At 34.3% G+C, this 19,002-nt stretch overlaps 2 protein-coding genes and 1 long non-coding RNA gene across 3 annotated transcripts in view; 1 reads left to right on the top strand and 2 right to left on the bottom strand.

The window, feature by feature from the left end:
* Positions 1-439: 439 nt before the first annotated feature.
* Positions 440-3,816, top strand: LOC142555094 (cation/H(+) antiporter 24-like). Its single transcript, XM_075665765.1, has 3 exons — positions 440-842; positions 1,164-2,168; positions 2,269-3,816. The coding sequence occupies exons 1-3, from the start codon at positions 615-617 to the stop codon at positions 3,421-3,423; spliced, it is 2,388 nt and encodes a 795-aa protein (XP_075521880.1). The 5' UTR covers positions 440-614; the 3' UTR covers positions 3,424-3,816.
* A 171-nt stretch (positions 3,817-3,987) lies between these two features.
* LOC142555093 (pentatricopeptide repeat-containing protein At1g25360) overlaps positions 3,988-19,002 on the bottom strand; it is a 36,592-nt gene continuing 21,577 nt past the window's right edge. The window contains exon 2 of the mRNA XM_075665762.1: positions 3,988-4,009. The gene's annotated coding sequence lies outside the window, so the exon portion shown is untranslated. The remainder of the gene's footprint in view (positions 4,010-19,002) is intronic.
* LOC142504627 (uncharacterized) lies at positions 9,061-9,476 on the bottom strand. Its single transcript, XR_012804266.1, has 3 exons — positions 9,364-9,476; positions 9,193-9,280; positions 9,061-9,091 (listed from the first exon to the last, which is right to left on the bottom strand). It is a non-coding gene; the product is annotated as an uncharacterized LOC142504627 (long non-coding RNA).

Below are 19,002 nucleotides of genomic sequence, written 5' to 3'. Positions count from 1 at the left end.
GCTTAATCACACATAAATCTAACTATATAAGCATACTACACTATTCCAAATTTTACTCAATTGGATGAGAATTGAATCAAAAGAAAAAAATAATTATTTAATCATTAGTAAAAATTTTATATTTATTAAAATAAATGACGGGTCAATTCAATCCAACCTAACATATACTAACTCGTATCCCAAACGAGCTAATCCGTTTTGACCCATCTTCAAATGAGTTGTTAAAATCGTAACTCAACCTGTCCTGGACGGTATTTACTTAAGCGGAAATTAACATCTCTAAAATTAATGTTTTTTTTTAAAATTTTTTTCTTCCAAAAGTTTTCACATTTACGTGCTAGGTGCTTGTGTACTTTCCATGTTATAATAAGCCGATATGATCTATTTAAATTCGTACAAGATAATGTCAGCAACCAATACACACAAACACACACTCCATATATTTTAAACCAACTCTAAAATATGAAACGACTATTGCGCTTGTCCAACACTTTCACATCTATTCATAACTTGAGCAATATGCATTCATGGCTGCCTTCTTTGAAGGCATAATGTTTCTTCTGCAAATGACTTTTGCATCAAAACGACAAACCTTGATCTGATCTTCTCAAGAAATGGTGAAAGTCGCCTTTGTCGAACCCCCGGCGCTGATCCACAAAGGTCTTGTTATATGTCGGGAGAAACGTAAGAATCATCCTTTTGGTATCTTTTATGGGGAAAATCCATTGGATTACTCCTTCCCTCTTTTGCTGTTAGAGGTTTCAAGCTTCATTATCATTTCTCGGCTTATTTCTTTTCTCCTCAAGCCCTTAAAGCAACCTAAGATTGTTGCCAAGATTCTTGTAAGTACTTATCTGCCTCTATTGTCCAAGATATCATCTTTCTGTTGGTGTTCTCTGAAAATCAAAACTAATACACAATTTTTTCGGTTTGCTTTCAATTCACATAAACTAGTGTTTATTTGCTCATGATGTCTGCATGTATGATAAATGTTAATATAAATCTAATGTCATGTGCAATAAGTTTTTTACTTTGCTTGTTGGGCACCCTACTCAACAATATGAAGAAAATGGGCTTATTTTGTTGAAAAAGCATAACGAGAAATATTTTATTTATTCCATCTTTCTTTGAATTTATAAGATATATATTGGGTTCTGATATAGGGTGGCATTGTTCTTGGACCATCATTGCTAAGCCGAAGCGAGAAGTTTCACGCTTACATGTTTCCCGATACTGCAGACTTTGTGCTTCAAAATATTGGAGTAATAGGATTCATGTACTTTCTGTTTTTATCTGGTGTGAAAATGGATGTTACACAGATAAAGAGACTAAGCAAAAAACACTGGTATATTGCAGTGATCGGAGTGGTCGTACCTTTATCTTGTAGTGCAACTATAGCAGTTCTTGAAATAAAATCTTTCAACAAAGAAATGGCAAAAGGGTCATCCATTTGGGGGATCACTGCCTCTCTGGCCATGACGTCGTTTCCTGTTTTATATCCTATTGTTCGAGAGCTCAATCTCCTTGGCTCGGAGATCGGGAGGATGGCCTTATCAACTGCAATTATAAGTGATGTAATAGGCATGAATGGTGTACTTATATTTGAGGCGTCAAAGCAAGCTGAGTACAGGGCTATTTCGGCTCTATGGTACATGATTTCGTTGATAGTGGTTGCTGCATCAGTCATTTGGGGTTTTAGGCAAGCTATGATATGGATTATTCGAACTACACCTGAAGGGCAGCAAGTGGATCAATTTTATATAGTTTTGATCTTATTAGGTGTAATGATTGCAGGATTCATCACTGATATGTTCGGTTTAGCAATAGCAAATGGGCCATTCTGGCTTGGTTTGGCCATACCGGATGGGCCACCATTGGGAGCCACTGTTGTGGAGAAGAGTGAAACAATAGTAATTGAGCTTCTGATGCCTTTTTCATTCATGTATGTTGGAATGATCACAGACGTGTTCACTTTGAGTGGCCAATGGTCTCATTTGAAACCGATTTTTTTGATGATTTTGGCCGGATACATAATCAAAACGGTCTCTACTCTCATCGCATCTCGTTTTTTTGACATGACGATCAGAGACAGTCTCACCCTTAGCCTGATATCGAGTCTCAGGGGTGAAATGGAACTTCTCTTGTTCCTACACTGGATGAGTTTTAAGGTAAGGATCTAGTTTTCGGATTCCCTTTTCTCTTGACAACTTGTTATAAGTGTGAGTATGAGTGTGTGTGTGTATGTAACTGATTTTTCCTTGAATGCAGATGATAGATCAGTCAGAGTTTACAATTATGGTGTTATTAACCTTATCTGTGACTGCTATATTAACCCCTTTAATCAGCATACTCTATGACCCAACAAAGCCTTATATGGTGAATACCAGAAGAAATATTCAACACACTTCCCCCAATACAGAACTTCATGTTGTGGTTTGTATTCACAGTGGGGAAAGTCTGCCTGGACTAGTGAAAGTTCTTGAAGTTTCAAACCCAAATGTCAGCAGTCCGCTCTCGGTCTACGCCTTGTGCCTAGTTGAGCTCGTTGGCCGTTCCCACCCTATGTTTATCGATCACGAAAATACTGAACATATTGCTTCTTCTGCTCATTACAATTCTATTCATAATGCTTTGAAGATTTCCCAACAGGCTAGAGGAAATGAACACATAAAAATACATTCTTACACGATGATTGCCCCAATAAGATGTATGTACCAAGATATTTGTGGCCTAGCTCTGTCCAAGAAAGCTTGTTTAATCATACTGCCACTCCACAGACAGGCCCTACATGATGTTGATGGGACGATGAGGAAACATTCCCAATCCATGAACTGTAATGTCTTGACACACGCGCCATGCTCGGTTGGTATCCTCCTAGATAAGGGTCCATACGAGAACATAGTAAATGGTGTTTTCATGAGCCTGCATCGGTTAATCGTTCTTTTCTTGGGAGGAGCAGATGCTAGAGAGGCCTTGACTTATGCAGATCGCATGGCTACAAATCAGGAAACATTCCTCACTGTTATTCGGTTTCTTTCGCATGAAAATATGGGAGACAACGACATGGAGAAAAAGCTTGATGATGGATTGGTGACATGGTTTTGGGTGAAGAACGAAGGGAATAGCCGTGTGATTTATCGAGAGGTTGTTGTGAAGAATGGTGAAGAAACCATCGCTGCTATTCAGGCATTGAATAAGGATATATTCGATCTTTGGATCGTGGGGAGGAAGCACGGGGTGAACCCCGTTATTTTACAAGGTTTTTCGAGTTGGAGTGAGAGCAATGAGCTTGGAGTAATAGGAGAGTATGTTGCATCAGAAGATTTTGGTAGCACAGCTTCTGTATTAGTGATACAGCAACAGATTTTGAGGGAGGAAGAGTACTCCTCAAGTAGTTTACTAGGAAGATTATGCATACGGTAGAAACTAGAAACTGAGCCAATTGTAGAGCATTGTGTCATAAATGACTTCAGAGAAGAAAAAGAACAAGAATGTCTTTCAATATCCATCCAAGAAAATACAGATGACATTATAAGTTGTGGCAACCATCGAACCATACTCTGCTTCTGCAGACGATGTCGAGTTTGTGTTTCGTTTTTACACCTTATTCTGTATTTTGGTTCGGGTTGTGGAAGTGACAGATTATATTATGGATTTTAAATTGTTTGTTGGAATTTTTAGGCATAATGAATGGTAATAATGCAACGAAGTGGAAGGAAAACTCGAAACAATAGCACGAGGGACAAACCCGAGCTACGAGTGCGCATAGGAGCTGCTGGAAATTTCCAGGCAGCATGGTCTGCGCTAGGGCGCTGCCTGTAAATTCCAGTCAGCGTGATCCCCGTTGGGGCGGTTATGTGCCCGACGCACTTCCTGGAGTTTTCCAGGCAAACATCGCCTGGCGTGCAGTTTCATGAACAATTGTATTCATATCTCGAGTTTTCAGACACAATTTAAATCAAATGTCTCCTGGTCTAAAATACACCCCCGTATAAGGAAATATCATGCCCTGCAGAAAACCAACATTAAATAGAGAATATCAAACAACTTTAAATACAGTTTTCAGACGTGAATCAAGCACTTGCATGCATATTGTTTTCTTCTTTTTTTCTATACAAAAAAGAGTTTACGACCTTTCTGGTTATTGAACTTGTGAGTCATTTTGTTGTTATCACAAGTGAAAGTTGTTGTATGTTGAGATAATATTGTCATATACAAAAAAGCACCAAGAGCGAGACAATATCTTTTTAAAGATATAGTGTTCAACACTAGCCTTAACTTTGATATTTTCATTGTCATCTTCTGATTTTTCCGTCCGCAGTAATCAATCGTATAACATTGTTATATAAAGATATTTTATATTTAAGAAGCCAAACCATATAATTTGCCATTTTTGAAACTATTATCAAGTGAAACTGTAATTTTAGTCTTGTATATTTGTTTATCTGCGATTTTGATCTTTTACGTTGTCAAATTTCAATCTTGTTCTATTATCTATGTTATTTTTGCAATTTGGTCTTTTTTGAATTGACACCTATGCAACACGCTTGTGTGGCTTCGAAATGGTGCTAATGTGTGGGGTTTTTTTTAAAAAACAATATTAATTAAAATATAACAAATCTGAAAACTTTTTAAAAGTATAACAATCCGTTGAAATTTTTCACGGATTCAACATCGGTCACCGATTCTTATAATCCGTGACTTCCGCCTATTTAAACTGCCCCGAGCCTTTCGAACACATACACCGAGCTTTCCTTTCGAACATTTCGATATTTCTTCTGATTCATTACCGAAAATCCATCTTCCGCATTTCTTCTGATTCATTTGCGCACAACGATTCGTGGCTTTATTTGTTCAGAATTCCAGAGAATTGCGCCGAGTATCAATAATTCAGAATTTGATTTTGGAGAATTGTGCTTAGTATCAGAATTTGGGAGAATTGTGCCGAGTCTCAGTGGAATCCTTATTTTTTCTTTCAATATTTTTTTTTATAATATGTTTGATAATGTTTGTAATTTAGTGCATATATTAAACATCGTTCATTGTTTCAATTACAAATTCTGTACAACTACATTTGAAAAGGTAATTTCAATAATTTCTTATATTTTAATTGTATTAATTATATTGTGTTAATGTAATTATAATTTTGTTCGGTTGCATTGTACTATTAAGTATAATTTTGTTATATTTTTTATTTTGAATATTAATCACAATATAAAATTACTAATAGGAATAATAATAAGAAAGTAATAATAAATATAAATTGTTGATTGTTAAAAAAATTTCAAAGTTTATATTTTAAATGTAATTATATTATTTAAATATGAGAATAGGTTAATATTAAGGGCTTTTTCACTGTTTAGTGTATTTTAGGCTGGCGACGCTTTGATATTTGGAAAAAAAAAAGGTTATTAATGAAAAAAATTTGTTTACATGTGAATCTGCAACCTACTGGCTGGCCTTGTACACATGTAATTTTTCGTAGACGAACAATAGTAGCGTGTCTGTTTATCTTGTTAGAATAAAGAACTTGACTTTGACTCATGTATTTTTTAGTATTTATGTTTTTTTTACTAGTTTACTCGTTAGTTACCACTATTTCCTTTGTTTTGGGTTTTGCTATATTTAAAAAAAAACTTGACGTCTCGGTCAGTGTAATGAAGAAACGTACACACACACACACACACACATATATATTTAAAATTACAAAATTTAAAAATTAATAATTTTGAACGCATTATTATATTATATAGTTTTGTAATAGAAAAATTTAAGCAAAAATAAAATTGAATTGATGTATTATGTGTACTAAATTGACATAATTTTTTTTTTAAAAAAGACAATGCAAAGTCACGCCTGCCATTTACCTTTTTTTAAAAAAAAAATAATAATAATACAAATAACTCGCTATAATTATTTCAAAGTTGCATGCCTAGATAATACATGTATTAAATAATAATAATAATAATATTTATTTTATGATATATTTTGAATTGTTGAACCTGTGTATTGATACTCTTAATTGTGTATTGATACTCTTAATTGTAAAAATTGTTAATATAAGAAATTAATATATGTAAAAATTATAATTACACAGGTTTAAAATTTTAATTTTTTAATATAAGTCATAAAAAAATTATAAAAACAAACATTGGTATTATTAAATGTAACTTTTAATTAAATTGATTTGACAATATAAATTTTAATAATAATAATAATAATTTTGTTAGTGATTCTTTAAAATTAATCCAATATAAAATATATATTTTAATATATGTGTAAGAAACTCATAATTAAATTTTTTTATGATTGTATACATAGTCTTTGTTATCGGTGCATACATGGATACTGTGAGGGTCTTACTCTACGTAGGTGGCTAAGTCATTGTTGAAGATGGTATGGTTGAATATAGTTTCTCCGCGACCAGGCCCATTAAAATCCCTCGGTCTACTACATTTTTCCAACTGGTGAATTATGTGCATCGCAAACTGGAGATCAACCCATCAAAATTCTGCATCAAATTGTCAACGAAATATTGTTATAGCTCGTTGTCTCATTACATTGAAGAGCATGTCTATATCACAAATGATGATGGTCTACAATTTATGTTTGAGTTGCCGACACTGGATTGCATGTACTTGTATGTTGATTCATCGCCAGTGTTACAGAGCATAAGTCATTACAATTTTGATGCAGTCATGCCGGTAATAACGCAAGGTTTCAGAACAGTAGGTTTTAATGAAGCGGAACCTTCTATGTATCACGTCGATGAACAGTCAACTCAGACATATTCTGGGATCGACACTGGTCCTTGGGATCACCATATCACGACTCAAACTGAAGAAGACTATGCATGGGGGATGAATAGAACACGAGAATTGGATTTCACTTTAGAGGGTTGGGATCATCATATCACGGTTCCATTAGGAGTTGATGTTGCATGGGGTTCTAGTAGAACACGCCAATTGGATTTAAATTCATGGGGTGATGAAGAAAATACCACAAATGTTAGATATTTTGATAGTTCTACTGTGGATGCAAATATTTCCGCCCCAATTACAGAACACATGCCTGAGCAAGATGATTTATTTGGGGACAGTTCGCATCATGTCATGAATAGCGATGATGATTTGTATGCTACATCAAGTGACGGAAAAGATGATCATTACGTTGACAATGAAATGAAGGGACATCGGCGCATGTGTTAATGTCTGGAGCAATATTGACAAAGAACATTCCTATTGCACCAGAGCAACATTTACGTGAAATTCCCCAATTTTTCAATGAAGTCTATGACGAACAAATTCTAGATTCGTTTGGTATTCCTTCTGCATCATGAACAAAATTTTACAATCTGAAAAGCCAAAGCTCGGTGTAAAAATGGTTTTTAAGACCAAAAAAGATTTAATAGCTTCAGTGAAGGATTTTTCTGTTCGGGTTTTGAGACGTGAATATATTGTTGTCCAAAGTTCTCCGACAATTTGGAAGGTCAAATGCAAGAACTGGTCCGAAGGTGGCAATTGTGGATAGGGACTTCGAGCATCGTTGAAAAAAAGTTTAGACTACTTCATAATCACAAAATATGGTGATGATCACACATGCATGTCTACCCAAGTCGGTATAGATCACCACAACCTTGACGTAAACATGATAGCCAGTACACTTTTGGGAATCGTGCGTTGTGATCCTGCATACGAGATCAAATATGTGGGAGAAAGTATTAAAGGAAAATATGGGTATGATATATCGTATGCTAAGGCATGGGAGAGTTTGAAACGCGCGGTGGAGGTAATCTATGGCACATGGGAAAGCTCTGTAACTTTGCTTCCTAAATATATGGGAGCTTTGTCGAAGTAAAATCCAGGAACTATTGTAGAATGGAAGCATCTTCGACCGTATGACCATCCACATAAAATTTTGAACTTTGTATTTTGGGCTTTCAAACCATGTATAGATGGTTTTCGAAATTGTCGCAACATAATCAGAATAGACTGTACCCATATGTATACCAAATATAAGCACAAATTACTCATAGCAGTAACTTTGGATGCCAATAACCAGGTTTTACCGCTAGCATTTGTGTTCGTTGATGAAGAAAATTATGAGTCTTGGCATTGGTTCCTCATTAATGTTGCACGACATGTTACCAGAGGGTGTAGTGATGTGTGCCTTGTATCTGATAGACATGCGGGTATAACAAGTGCAGTGCAATATCTCTCTGACTTCAAGCCTCCTCGTGGTGTTCATCGTTTTTGTTTGAAGCATGTTTGATCTAATTTCGACAGTAAGTTCAAAAACATTCATTTGAAAGACTTATGTTGGGAAGCAAGGATACAACACCAAGTAGCAAAATTTAATGCGACAATGGAGACAATTAGAACAAATAATGCAGCAGCTTTCACGTATTTGTCAAACATTCCAAAAGAAAAATGGTCATTGGCTCATGATGGTGGATGGAGACGAGGGATAATGACGACGAACATGTCTGAGTGTATTAATGGTGTATTGAAAGAGGTTCGACGTCTTCCAATAACTGCAATAGTGGAGCTGATCTTACAGCGATGCGTGCACTAGATTTGTCAAACCTATATTTAATACAATAAATTAAATTTACGTACATATGTAGATAAATTGAACATGTCTTATGATAAATTGTCGATAGTTTGCATCAACAGGATGGTAGCCCATGATGTTTGAAGGTATCACTGGCGGCGAGAGAAATATTTGTGAAATGCGATGATACGAACTAACATAGTCCACTGTGATACCGGGTGTACCAGGTATGCCATAATCCCCACCAATCACAAAATTATATCTGTCATTCCACATTTCTACAAAATCTTTGTGATACGTCGCCCAATCACAGTTGTTCCGGCCTTGTCTCATCAATTTATGGAAATTATCGAAGTTAGTAGCAGGTGGCGGGATACCCTGATGCATTCCAAATTGTCGAAAACACCGCTTTGGTCTATACATCTCAACCATATGAAAATTGATCAATGCACATGCCAACCGACATAGATGAATTCTATTTCCATCAAGAATTCTAGCAACCTCCAAGTAACTCCATATCATAAACTGTCCATAGAAACTGTAGCAAATAAAATAAAAAAAAGATTATCAAGTTGATAATATAACATTCAGACTGAATAAAAAAAATTCAAATTTTAAACAACTAATTTATGTATCTACATGCCCTTCTACCATCATGTCAAGCATATCTCTCATTATACGGACCAAATGATGGGCTGTGTGAGTCCAAGAGAATCCACGTCTCCATCTGAAATTTATAAAATTACACAATACAGTCATTAAAAGTACATAACAAAATAATAATAAAAGTTAATTAATTCTGATTAATACCGTGCACCGTATGGTGGGAATGGTAGACCCTGAAGCACATCTGCAGCATGCTCTTCTGAAATAGATAATTGTTGCGCTTTATCAGGAAAAAAAAGAGTAATTCTAGACCATACTCAAATCTGCAATAACATACAACAGAAATTGCCAAATCATAAGAAAAATAAAGTACAACAAATATAATGATCGTAGAAGTGTAAAAATAGATGTAAGATCTGAACAGGCCCACACAAATCAACCTTTAATCACATTGATCTGTTGCACAGCTCTCTGTAAAGATATGCCATCACAACAGAACCCTAGGTAAACATATTCACCATTTCTATGTTCTCAAGAAACTGCAAATACATAAGTTTCACAGTAGCACCTTCTGAGTCCGAAAACATACAGCCGCCAATGATCATTAATGCAATACAACGGGAATATTGTGTCACATCCTCTTCAGTGCTTTGATCATTAATCATATTATTTAGGCAATGGTCTAGCAAAGCGGTCAGATAAAGATGTGCACCTTTAATCTCAGAAGATGTAGGCGTAAAACCCAACCAAGTTGCGCAGCGCTGTTGTAAAGTATGTTTGTTATACGCGGTATCTACACCAGTGATAGGCATGCCATCAATATTCAACCCCCAAATAAGGGCAACGTCCTGTAGGGTGATTGTTTCCTCGCCGACTGTAAAGTGAAATGTGTGTATCTCACGACGCCATCTCTCAACGATGACTGTAAGAAAATGATTATCATAATTTTTAATAAGATCAAACTGAATGACACCATAGAAACCCATGCTTGCTAGACATAGGCGGACACGGAGGTGAATCCTTGCATTAAGCAATCTCCAAAGACATTTGTCAGACCGACGTGGAAGAATTAGTGCATCCATGTTTTCAGCGTTGATATTATTTGATATTTGTTTACCCTTCAAATACAACACATTATCCGTATTTTCAGCCATCTTGCAAACAAAAAATCATTATTTAACAAATATTATATTTTTTATCAACAACATGTAACTACATATTTATATTAAACGAAATTTATTTGTAATTTTCGGCTGTAAAAAATAAAACGTATATGCTGATGATGAATTGGTAAATGTGATAAATGTGATTATATTTTTTAAAAATAAATAATAATTCATAATACATAAATAAACTAATTACTGTAAATGATTATATTGTCTTTACTAAATAATAGTAACATATAATATTTTTTTAGTATGATAATATTATATGATAATAATCTTTAAAAAATTTATTTAATGAATAATAAATAATTACTAAAACAAATTTAATTTTGTTATTATTATTACATTTAAGCTAATATTATTATTATTATTTTTCAATAATAAAAATTTTATTTATTATATTGTAGTAAAAAAAATTCAAAAAATTATAAATTTCATTTAAGTATTACAAGTGAAAATCAATATACCCAACCAAGTATTAATTAAATTTTAATTGTATAAATTAATGATACATGTGCAGATAATAAATGTTGAGTACTTTTTGCTAGAAAAATATATAAAAAATAATTGCTACAAATTGTATTTTTCATATGCAATGTATATTATTTGTTACGAGCGATTAATAAAAAATTTTGACTTTCATTTATATAAATTATCAATCGATAAATTTTATAACATAAATTTGACACGACAGCGTATCATGTACAAAGATTGTACAAGAAGACATTAAAACGTGCTTAAATTTTTTACTATCTTTAAAAAAAAAATTGGAGGTTTCAAATACCTTTACTAAATAATAGTAACATATAATATTTTTTACTGAAAAAATATTATATAAAAATAATATTAAAGAATATTATTCAACTAATAATAAGTGTTTAATAAAACAATTTTAATTTTGTTATTATTATTACATTAAAGTAATTTTAATAATATAAATTGTTGCAATAAGTAAATTCAGTCAATAAACGAACAATAATAAATATAATGAACAAAAATAATAACGTTACCTCTTAAGATTTGCTCGTATGAAATAAATGATTAATCAACGAAAATATAATAACCTGTCAATGTTAAACATTCTTACAAAAAAAAAAACAACATAAAACAATATTAATTCAACAATAATAAAATAAAATAATACTTGACAAGTCTCGATAACAAAAAAATTATAAGCATAACAAATCGACTAGAAGTATTACCAACAAACGGAAATATTGATGTTGCACAAATATAAAAATACCAAAGACGGAAGAATATGTCACCGATGACCCAATAAATTGAAATGCCGAGGACAACTAACAAATCGCCGAATGAAATTACCGAATGGAATGATCGGCAAGAATGGGAAGGTGCAAATAAATCGCCGAATGAAAATACCGAATGGAAAATGGGAGGGTGCAAATAAATAGAGGGGAGGAAGTCACGGATGGGGGTCACAGATTAAGAATCCGTGACCTCCTGCCACGGATTCTGAACCCGTGACAGGCTGTCATGGATTCAATGAGTCTGTGAATTTCTTATTTTATTTTTTTAAATTTTTTTTTTAAAATAATTCTGAATCCGGTGCAGTGAATAACGGAATATACTAGTTTTATAAACGTTTTCAATTTCTAACATTTTTATAATGATTTTATTAATTTATAATATTTTTTTAAAAAAGCCCTAATGTGTGCAGTTATAGTTTCGATGAAAAATTTTTAAAATTGTCAAAAATTGAAAAATATGAGATTAAAAGTTAAATTTGATAACACTAATATCAAAATTCTAAGAAACAAATATACAAGACAAAAACTATAATTTTAACTTTTCTCTTATTATTATAAAGAAAACATTCACACTTATATAGTATTATTTATGACAAAAACTTGTGTGAGACGGTCTCATGGGTCGTATTTATTGAGACATATATCTTATTTGGGTCATCCATGAAAAAATATTACTTTTTATGTTAAGAGTATTACTTTTTATGTTGAATATCGATAGGATTGACCCGTCTTACAGATAAAGATTCGTGAAACCGTCTCACAAGAGACCTACTCATTATTTATTACTTCACAAAATGACATTATTTATCAAACAAAAATAACTTTATTATCATGTCAATCGAATCAATAAAACACACACACACACACACACACACACATATATATATATATATATATATAATATATATATATATAATATATATATATATTACATATTTAGCTGGATTAGTTTAACATAAAATTAACATATTCAGTTTATTGTGTTTTATTTATCAAAATCTTAAAATAAGATGATAGTAAGTGTGACAAATATTTGGATTATTTAAAAATACAATAAATTTATAAATGTATTTTTTTAGTATAAAAATGATTGAATATCGATTACCTATATAAAAGAGTCGATGTTTGAGAATTGTGAATTATTTTTTTAAGTATTTTATTTATTAATGGATTTTAATCAATTATTAATGAGTAGTTCTCTTGTGAGACGGTCTCGCGAATCTTTGTCTGTGAGACGGATCAACCCTACCGATATTCACAATAAAAAGTAATATTCTTAGCATAAAAAGTAATATATTTTTCATGGATGACCTAAATAAGAGATCCGACTCACAAAATACGACCCGTGAGACCGTCTCACACAAGTTTTTACCATTATTAATATTAATTCAAGAATATATAATCTATTTATTTCTATTACCTATGTATTCAATAATGTGTGTGTGTGTATATATATATATTGTCTTTTTTCATTAATTAATGGACTTTAATTATAGTCTGTTACCTACTTTTTCTCTATGATCTTGCATCTCCTAAGTTGTTTTGTTTTATTTCCTTGAGAAAAAGTGTTTGTATGCTTTACCTTTGTAGGCACATGTTGGAAATTTTAATAAATTTAGAGGTTGAATAAAAAATTATGTCTCATTAATGTGGGAATGTCTTTTGGCTCTCCACATTTTTGAGTTAATTGAAGAGTTTTGGCTGTTCATATTTTTGAGTTAATGGGAAGATTAATTGAGTTAATTAATCTTGCATGACTCTTGGTGTGTATTTTGAGGATTATAAATAATATGTTCATTTCCTCATTTCAAACACATGAAAATTTTATATCTTTCAAGCACTCTCTTGCATTACATATTGTTATGTTTCCATTTGGCCTCCGTTAAATCTCGGTGATAAAGTAAATGTACGTTTTCAGTTCGCCGTAGTAGTGTCTCGTGCTAATTCACTGCTGTTTGTTCCGTTGTATCCTGAGAAACAGACGTCCGCTGAAACCTCGAAGCACATACCGGAGAAGGTGAATCTGTTTTAAAGAAACTGTACACGCTACATGCCTCGATTTGGTTTTGCTTTCTTTTACACAATAGTCATACTGTAAACATCACACTTGTTTCGGTTATTGCTTTATCTCTACAAGTTCGTTTCTACGCTACTGTTATTAGCATTTTTTCTAACAAACTTAAAACAGATTACTCACTACGTGGTTTGTTTCAGATATGGCTACTAAAACCAGCGTGCAAAGGGAAACTGGTTATGTTGTCCCTACTGTGGCTCAAGTAGTCCCTCATGTTACCCCACGTGCTGCTGCGGTTGCTGTCCCAGCCAGTCACGGTGAAAAGCCTGAAAAGTTCACTGATGTGGACTTCAAAAGGTGGCAGCAGAAAATGATGTTCTACTTGATGATGCTGAACCTGGCCAGATTCCTGTCTGAGGATGCTCCTAAACTCGAGGAGGGTGAGGGAGATGTTGAATCTGTTAGTGCTGTGGAGGCTTGGAAGCATTCTGGTTTCTTATGTCAAAACTATGTACTAAACGGATTGGCCGATTCGCTCTACAACGTGTTTTCCGAAAAGAAAACGGCTAAAGAGCTGTGGGAATCCCTTGACAGAATGAACAAAGCTGAGGATGCCGGGGCTAAGAAGTTTCTTGTTGGCCGCTTTCTGGACTTTAAAATGGTAGATTCAAAGCCGGTTATCAGCCAAGTTCAAGAGCTCCAAGTGATTCTTCACGAGATTCACAGTGAGAGGATGACTTTGGGCGAATCATTCCAATTGATCGCTATTGTTAAAAAGCTACCACCAGCTTGGAAGGATTTCAAAAATTATTTGAAGCACAAGCGCAAGGAGATGAATGTTGAAGAGCTAATTGTTCGGCTTTGCATCAAGGAAGACAACAAGAGTTCGGAAAGACGATTGTTTTCTCCTGTTGCCGCTAAGGCAAATGTAGTCGAGCATGGTCAAAGCTCGAAAAAGAAAAATTTCTTCTCCTCAAACAAAAGGTTGAACATGGGACCCAAGTGAGACATTTCGAAGAAAAAGTTCTCTGGAAAATGCTATAACTGTGATGTCATGGGTCACAAGGCATCTGAATGTAAGAAGTCAAAGAGAAACCGAGAGGTGAATGTGGTAGAGAACATTTCTCAGGAGGTTTCGAACATGAAACTCTGTGCTGTAATATCAGAAGTTAATTTGGTGGGTTCGAACCCAAGGGAGTGGTGGATCGACACTGGTGCCACTCGCCATGTTTGTTCGGACAAGGAGATGTTTGCTACTCTTGAGGAATCTAAGAATGGTGAAAAACTATTCATGGGAAATTCCGCTACTTCTGAAATCAAGGGTCAAGGGAAAGTTGTTCTAAAAATTACATCTGGAAAAAAACTGACTCTGAACAATGTGTTGTATGTATCGGACATCCGCAAGAACTTGGTGTCCAGGTCGCTTTTTAACAAGCATGGTTTCCGCATTGTCTTTGAGTCAGATAAGGTTGTTTTGTCGAAAAGTGGAATGTTTGTTGGCAAATGTTATGTTTGTAATAGGTTATTCAAACTCAACGTAATGTCTATTAAGCCTGTGATGAATAAAGTTAATACTTTTGCTTACTTGCTTGAGTCTTCTTGTTTGTGGCATGATTGATTTGGACACGTTAATTATGACACAATTCATAGACTAATTAACATGAAAAGCATTCCTGCATTCCAAATTGATAAACAACACAAATGTAAGAATTGTGTTGAGGCAAAACTAACGAGATCATATTTTCGAACAATTGAAAGAAATAGTGAACCACTTGATCTAATTCACAGTGATATATGTGATTTAAAAGCTGTACAAACTCATGGTGGAAATAAATACTTCATTACTTTTGTTGACGATAGCACAAAATATTGTTATGTGTATCTTCTTAAAAATAAGGATGAAGCTATTGACAAATTTGTCCAATATAAGAGTGAAGTTGAAAACCAACTTAGTAAGAAAATTAAGGTGCTAAGAAGTGATCGTGGAGGTGAATATGAATCACCATTTGCTGAGTTTTGTTCTCAATACGGTATCAAACATGAAAGAACTGCACCTTATTCTCCTCAGCAAAATGGCATTGCAGAGAGAAAGAATCGTACATTGAAAGAAATGATGAATGCGTTGTTATTAAGTTCTGGTTTACCACAGAACATGTGGGGGGAAGCTGTTCTAACAGCAAATTACCTTTTAAATAAGGTGCCCCGAACGAAGGAAGATAAAAGTCCATACGAGTTATGGAAAGGTAGAAGTCCTTCCTACCAATACTTGCGAGTGTGGGGATGTCTTGCCAAGGTTACAGTACCCACTCCAAAGAAAGTAAAGATAGGACCAAAAACTGTTGATTGCATTTTCATTGGATATACTCAAAACAGTAGCGCATATCGTTTTCTTGTACATGAATCTCAAATACCTGATATTCACAAGAATACGATAATGGAATCAAGAAATGCTTCGTTCTTTGAACACATGTTTCCATGCAAATCTAAGGAAGAACCAAGTTCATCCAAAAGATTATATGAGACAATTGAAAAGGGACAAGAGCTTGATCAAGATATTGAACCTAGACGTAGTAAGAGAGCTAGGACTGAGAAATCCTTTGGTCCGGATTTCATCACTTTCATGATGGAAAGTGAACCTCAAACTTCAAGGAAGAAATCAGTTCATCCGAGGGACCACTATGGAAAGAGGTTATCAATTCCGAAATGGAATCCATTTTACAAAACCATACGTGGGAATTAGTAAATCTTCCTCCGGCAAGCAAACCACTAGGCTGTAAATGGGTTTTCAAAAGGAAAATGAAATCAGATGGAACTATAGATAAGTATAAAGCCAGATTGTTAATTAAAGGTTACCATCAACGTGAAGGGCTTGATTACTTTGACACATATTCTCCTATATCGAGAATAACCTCTATTCGTGTGATACTTGCGATTGCCGCCTTGCGAAATCTTGAAGTACACCAAATGGATGTAAAGACAGCTTTTTTAAATGGAGATTTAGAAGAGGAAATTTACATGGAAAAACCTGAAGGTTTTCTGCGACTGGGCAAGAAAACAAGGTTTATAAACTGGTGAAGTCTCTGTATGGCTTAAAACAAGAGCCAAAGCAATGACACGAAAAATTTGATAAAACCATGACAGAAAGTGGATTTAAATTCAGTGAATGTGACAAATGTGTATACATAAAAACCACTGAAAATGAATATGTCATTTTGTGTTTTTACGTAGATGACTTACTTATCATTGATAGTAATGATAAGATGATCAAATCCACCAAGAAGTTATTGAACTCAAGATTTGACATGAAAGATTTATGCTTAGCCGATGTAATAATTGGAATTAAAATTCATAGAACATCAGAAAGGCTAGTTCTAAGTCAGTCACATTATGTTGACAAAATACTTGAGAAATTGAATAAGGATGACTCTGCATTGGCCAGAACCCCAATAGATATCAGTCAGCATCTATCAAAGAATCGAGGTGAGAATATGTCTCAATTAGAATATTCTCGAGTCATTGGAAGTCTGATGTACTTAATGAGTTGTACAAGACCAGAATAGCTTATGCAGTGAGCAAATTGAGTAGATTCACGAGTAATCCAGGAGTTGAACACTGGAAAGCAATTATCAGATTGCTAAGATTCTTAAGGTACACTCGTGATCATAGGCTGCACTATACCAGATATCCTGCTGTTGTTGAAGGATACAACGATGAAAATTTGATATATGATATGAAAGACTCAAAATCTACAAGTGGATTTGTATTCACTTTAGGAGGTGCTGCAATTGCATGGAAATCTTCTAAACAAACTGTAATAGCCAGGTCCACAATGAAATCTGAGTTTATAGCTCTTGATAAGTGTGCTGAAGAGGCTGAATGGCTGCGTCACTTATTAGAAGATGTTCCAGGATGGGAAAAACCAGTGCCGGCTATATGCATGCATTGTGATAGTCAATCTGCGATTGGAAGAGCACAAAATAATATGTATAATGGTAAGTCTAGGCATATACGTCGTAGACATAATACCATTAGACAACTACTCTCAACTGGAGTTATCTCTGTTGACTATGTAAAGTCAAAGGATAATATAGCGGATCCGCTGACCAAAGGATTAAACAGAGAGTTAGTTGCAAAATCGTCAAGGAGAATGGGGCTCAAGCCTATAGTATAAATTGGTGCGAAGGAAAACCAACCTACGCTGACTGGAGATCCCAAGAATTAAGTTCAATGGGACAACCTAATCGCATTGATTTGGTATATCACTGTGGGGGTTATCCATAGCCCATTCCTATTATGAAACAATGAATGTTGAGGATAAACTTACGGCTTTTAATGATTCTGATAAGAAGCAATATAGAATCACTTATGCGAGAGAGAAGTGGGGCCGCTTCGAAGGAATTGTAGGGCTCAATTCTAGACCCTCTTGCAGAACCAGGCATGTATTAATGGCCAAAACGAACACAATCATGAGAACTGAATATTATCAGGGAGAGTATTTTGTGAAGTATATCTTAATTTACATAAACGGCAGAACAGTTCAAGGGCTTCATGTCTACTGGTCAGCTAGTAAAGCAAATATATTTCATGAGGGAAGGTTCAAAGGGTAACAACTACCTATCCTATGCAGGATTCAACTGTAGAACTTTGTCACCAAGATTTGTATCAATTTTCATTCATGTGGGGGATTGTTGGAAATTTTAATAAAATTTAGAGGTTGAATAAAAAATTATGTCTCATTAATATGGGAGTGTCTTTTGGCTCTCCACATTCTTGAGTTAATTGAAGAGTTTTGGCTCTTCATATTCTTGAGTTAATGAGAAGATTAATTGAGTTAATTAATCTTGCTTGACTCTTGGTGTGTATTTTGAGGATTATAAATAGTGTGTTCATTTTCTCATTTCAAACACATGAAAATTTTATCTCTTTCAAGTACTCTCTTGCATTACATATTGTTATTTTTCCATTTGGCCTCCGTTAAATCTTGGTGATAAAGTAAAGGTACGTTTTCAGTTCCCCGTATTAGTGTCTCGTGCTAAGTCACTGCTGGTTGTTTTTGTTTGTATCCTGGGAAACAGACGTCCGCCGAAACCTCGAAACACATACCGGAGAGGGCGAATCTGTTTTTGTTGGAAACAAAATTATGGCGTTTGACAAATTGCCAACTGATTATGCGAACCAACTGAATCTAGTAAACTGAACTCAGCAACTGAATATATTAAACTGATCTACGCAACTGAAACGCAACTCAGTTATTCTCCTCACCAGTTTATTGCCCAGCAGCTGATTAATTCAGCTGAACGCGTCATTAACAACCGACAAATAGTACCACTACAGTCTGCAACTATTAGTGGAACGCCACATTTCAGAGGTCACAGAGTACTGTTGTCAGAAGAAT

This window comes from Primulina tabacum, chromosome 9 (genome assembly GCF_025594145.1).
Source record: "Primulina tabacum isolate GXHZ01 chromosome 9, ASM2559414v2, whole genome shotgun sequence".
NCBI classification, from domain to species: Eukaryota; Viridiplantae; Streptophyta; class Magnoliopsida; order Lamiales; family Gesneriaceae; genus Primulina; species Primulina tabacum.
This window is presented reverse-complemented; position numbering and strand designations above follow the sequence as displayed.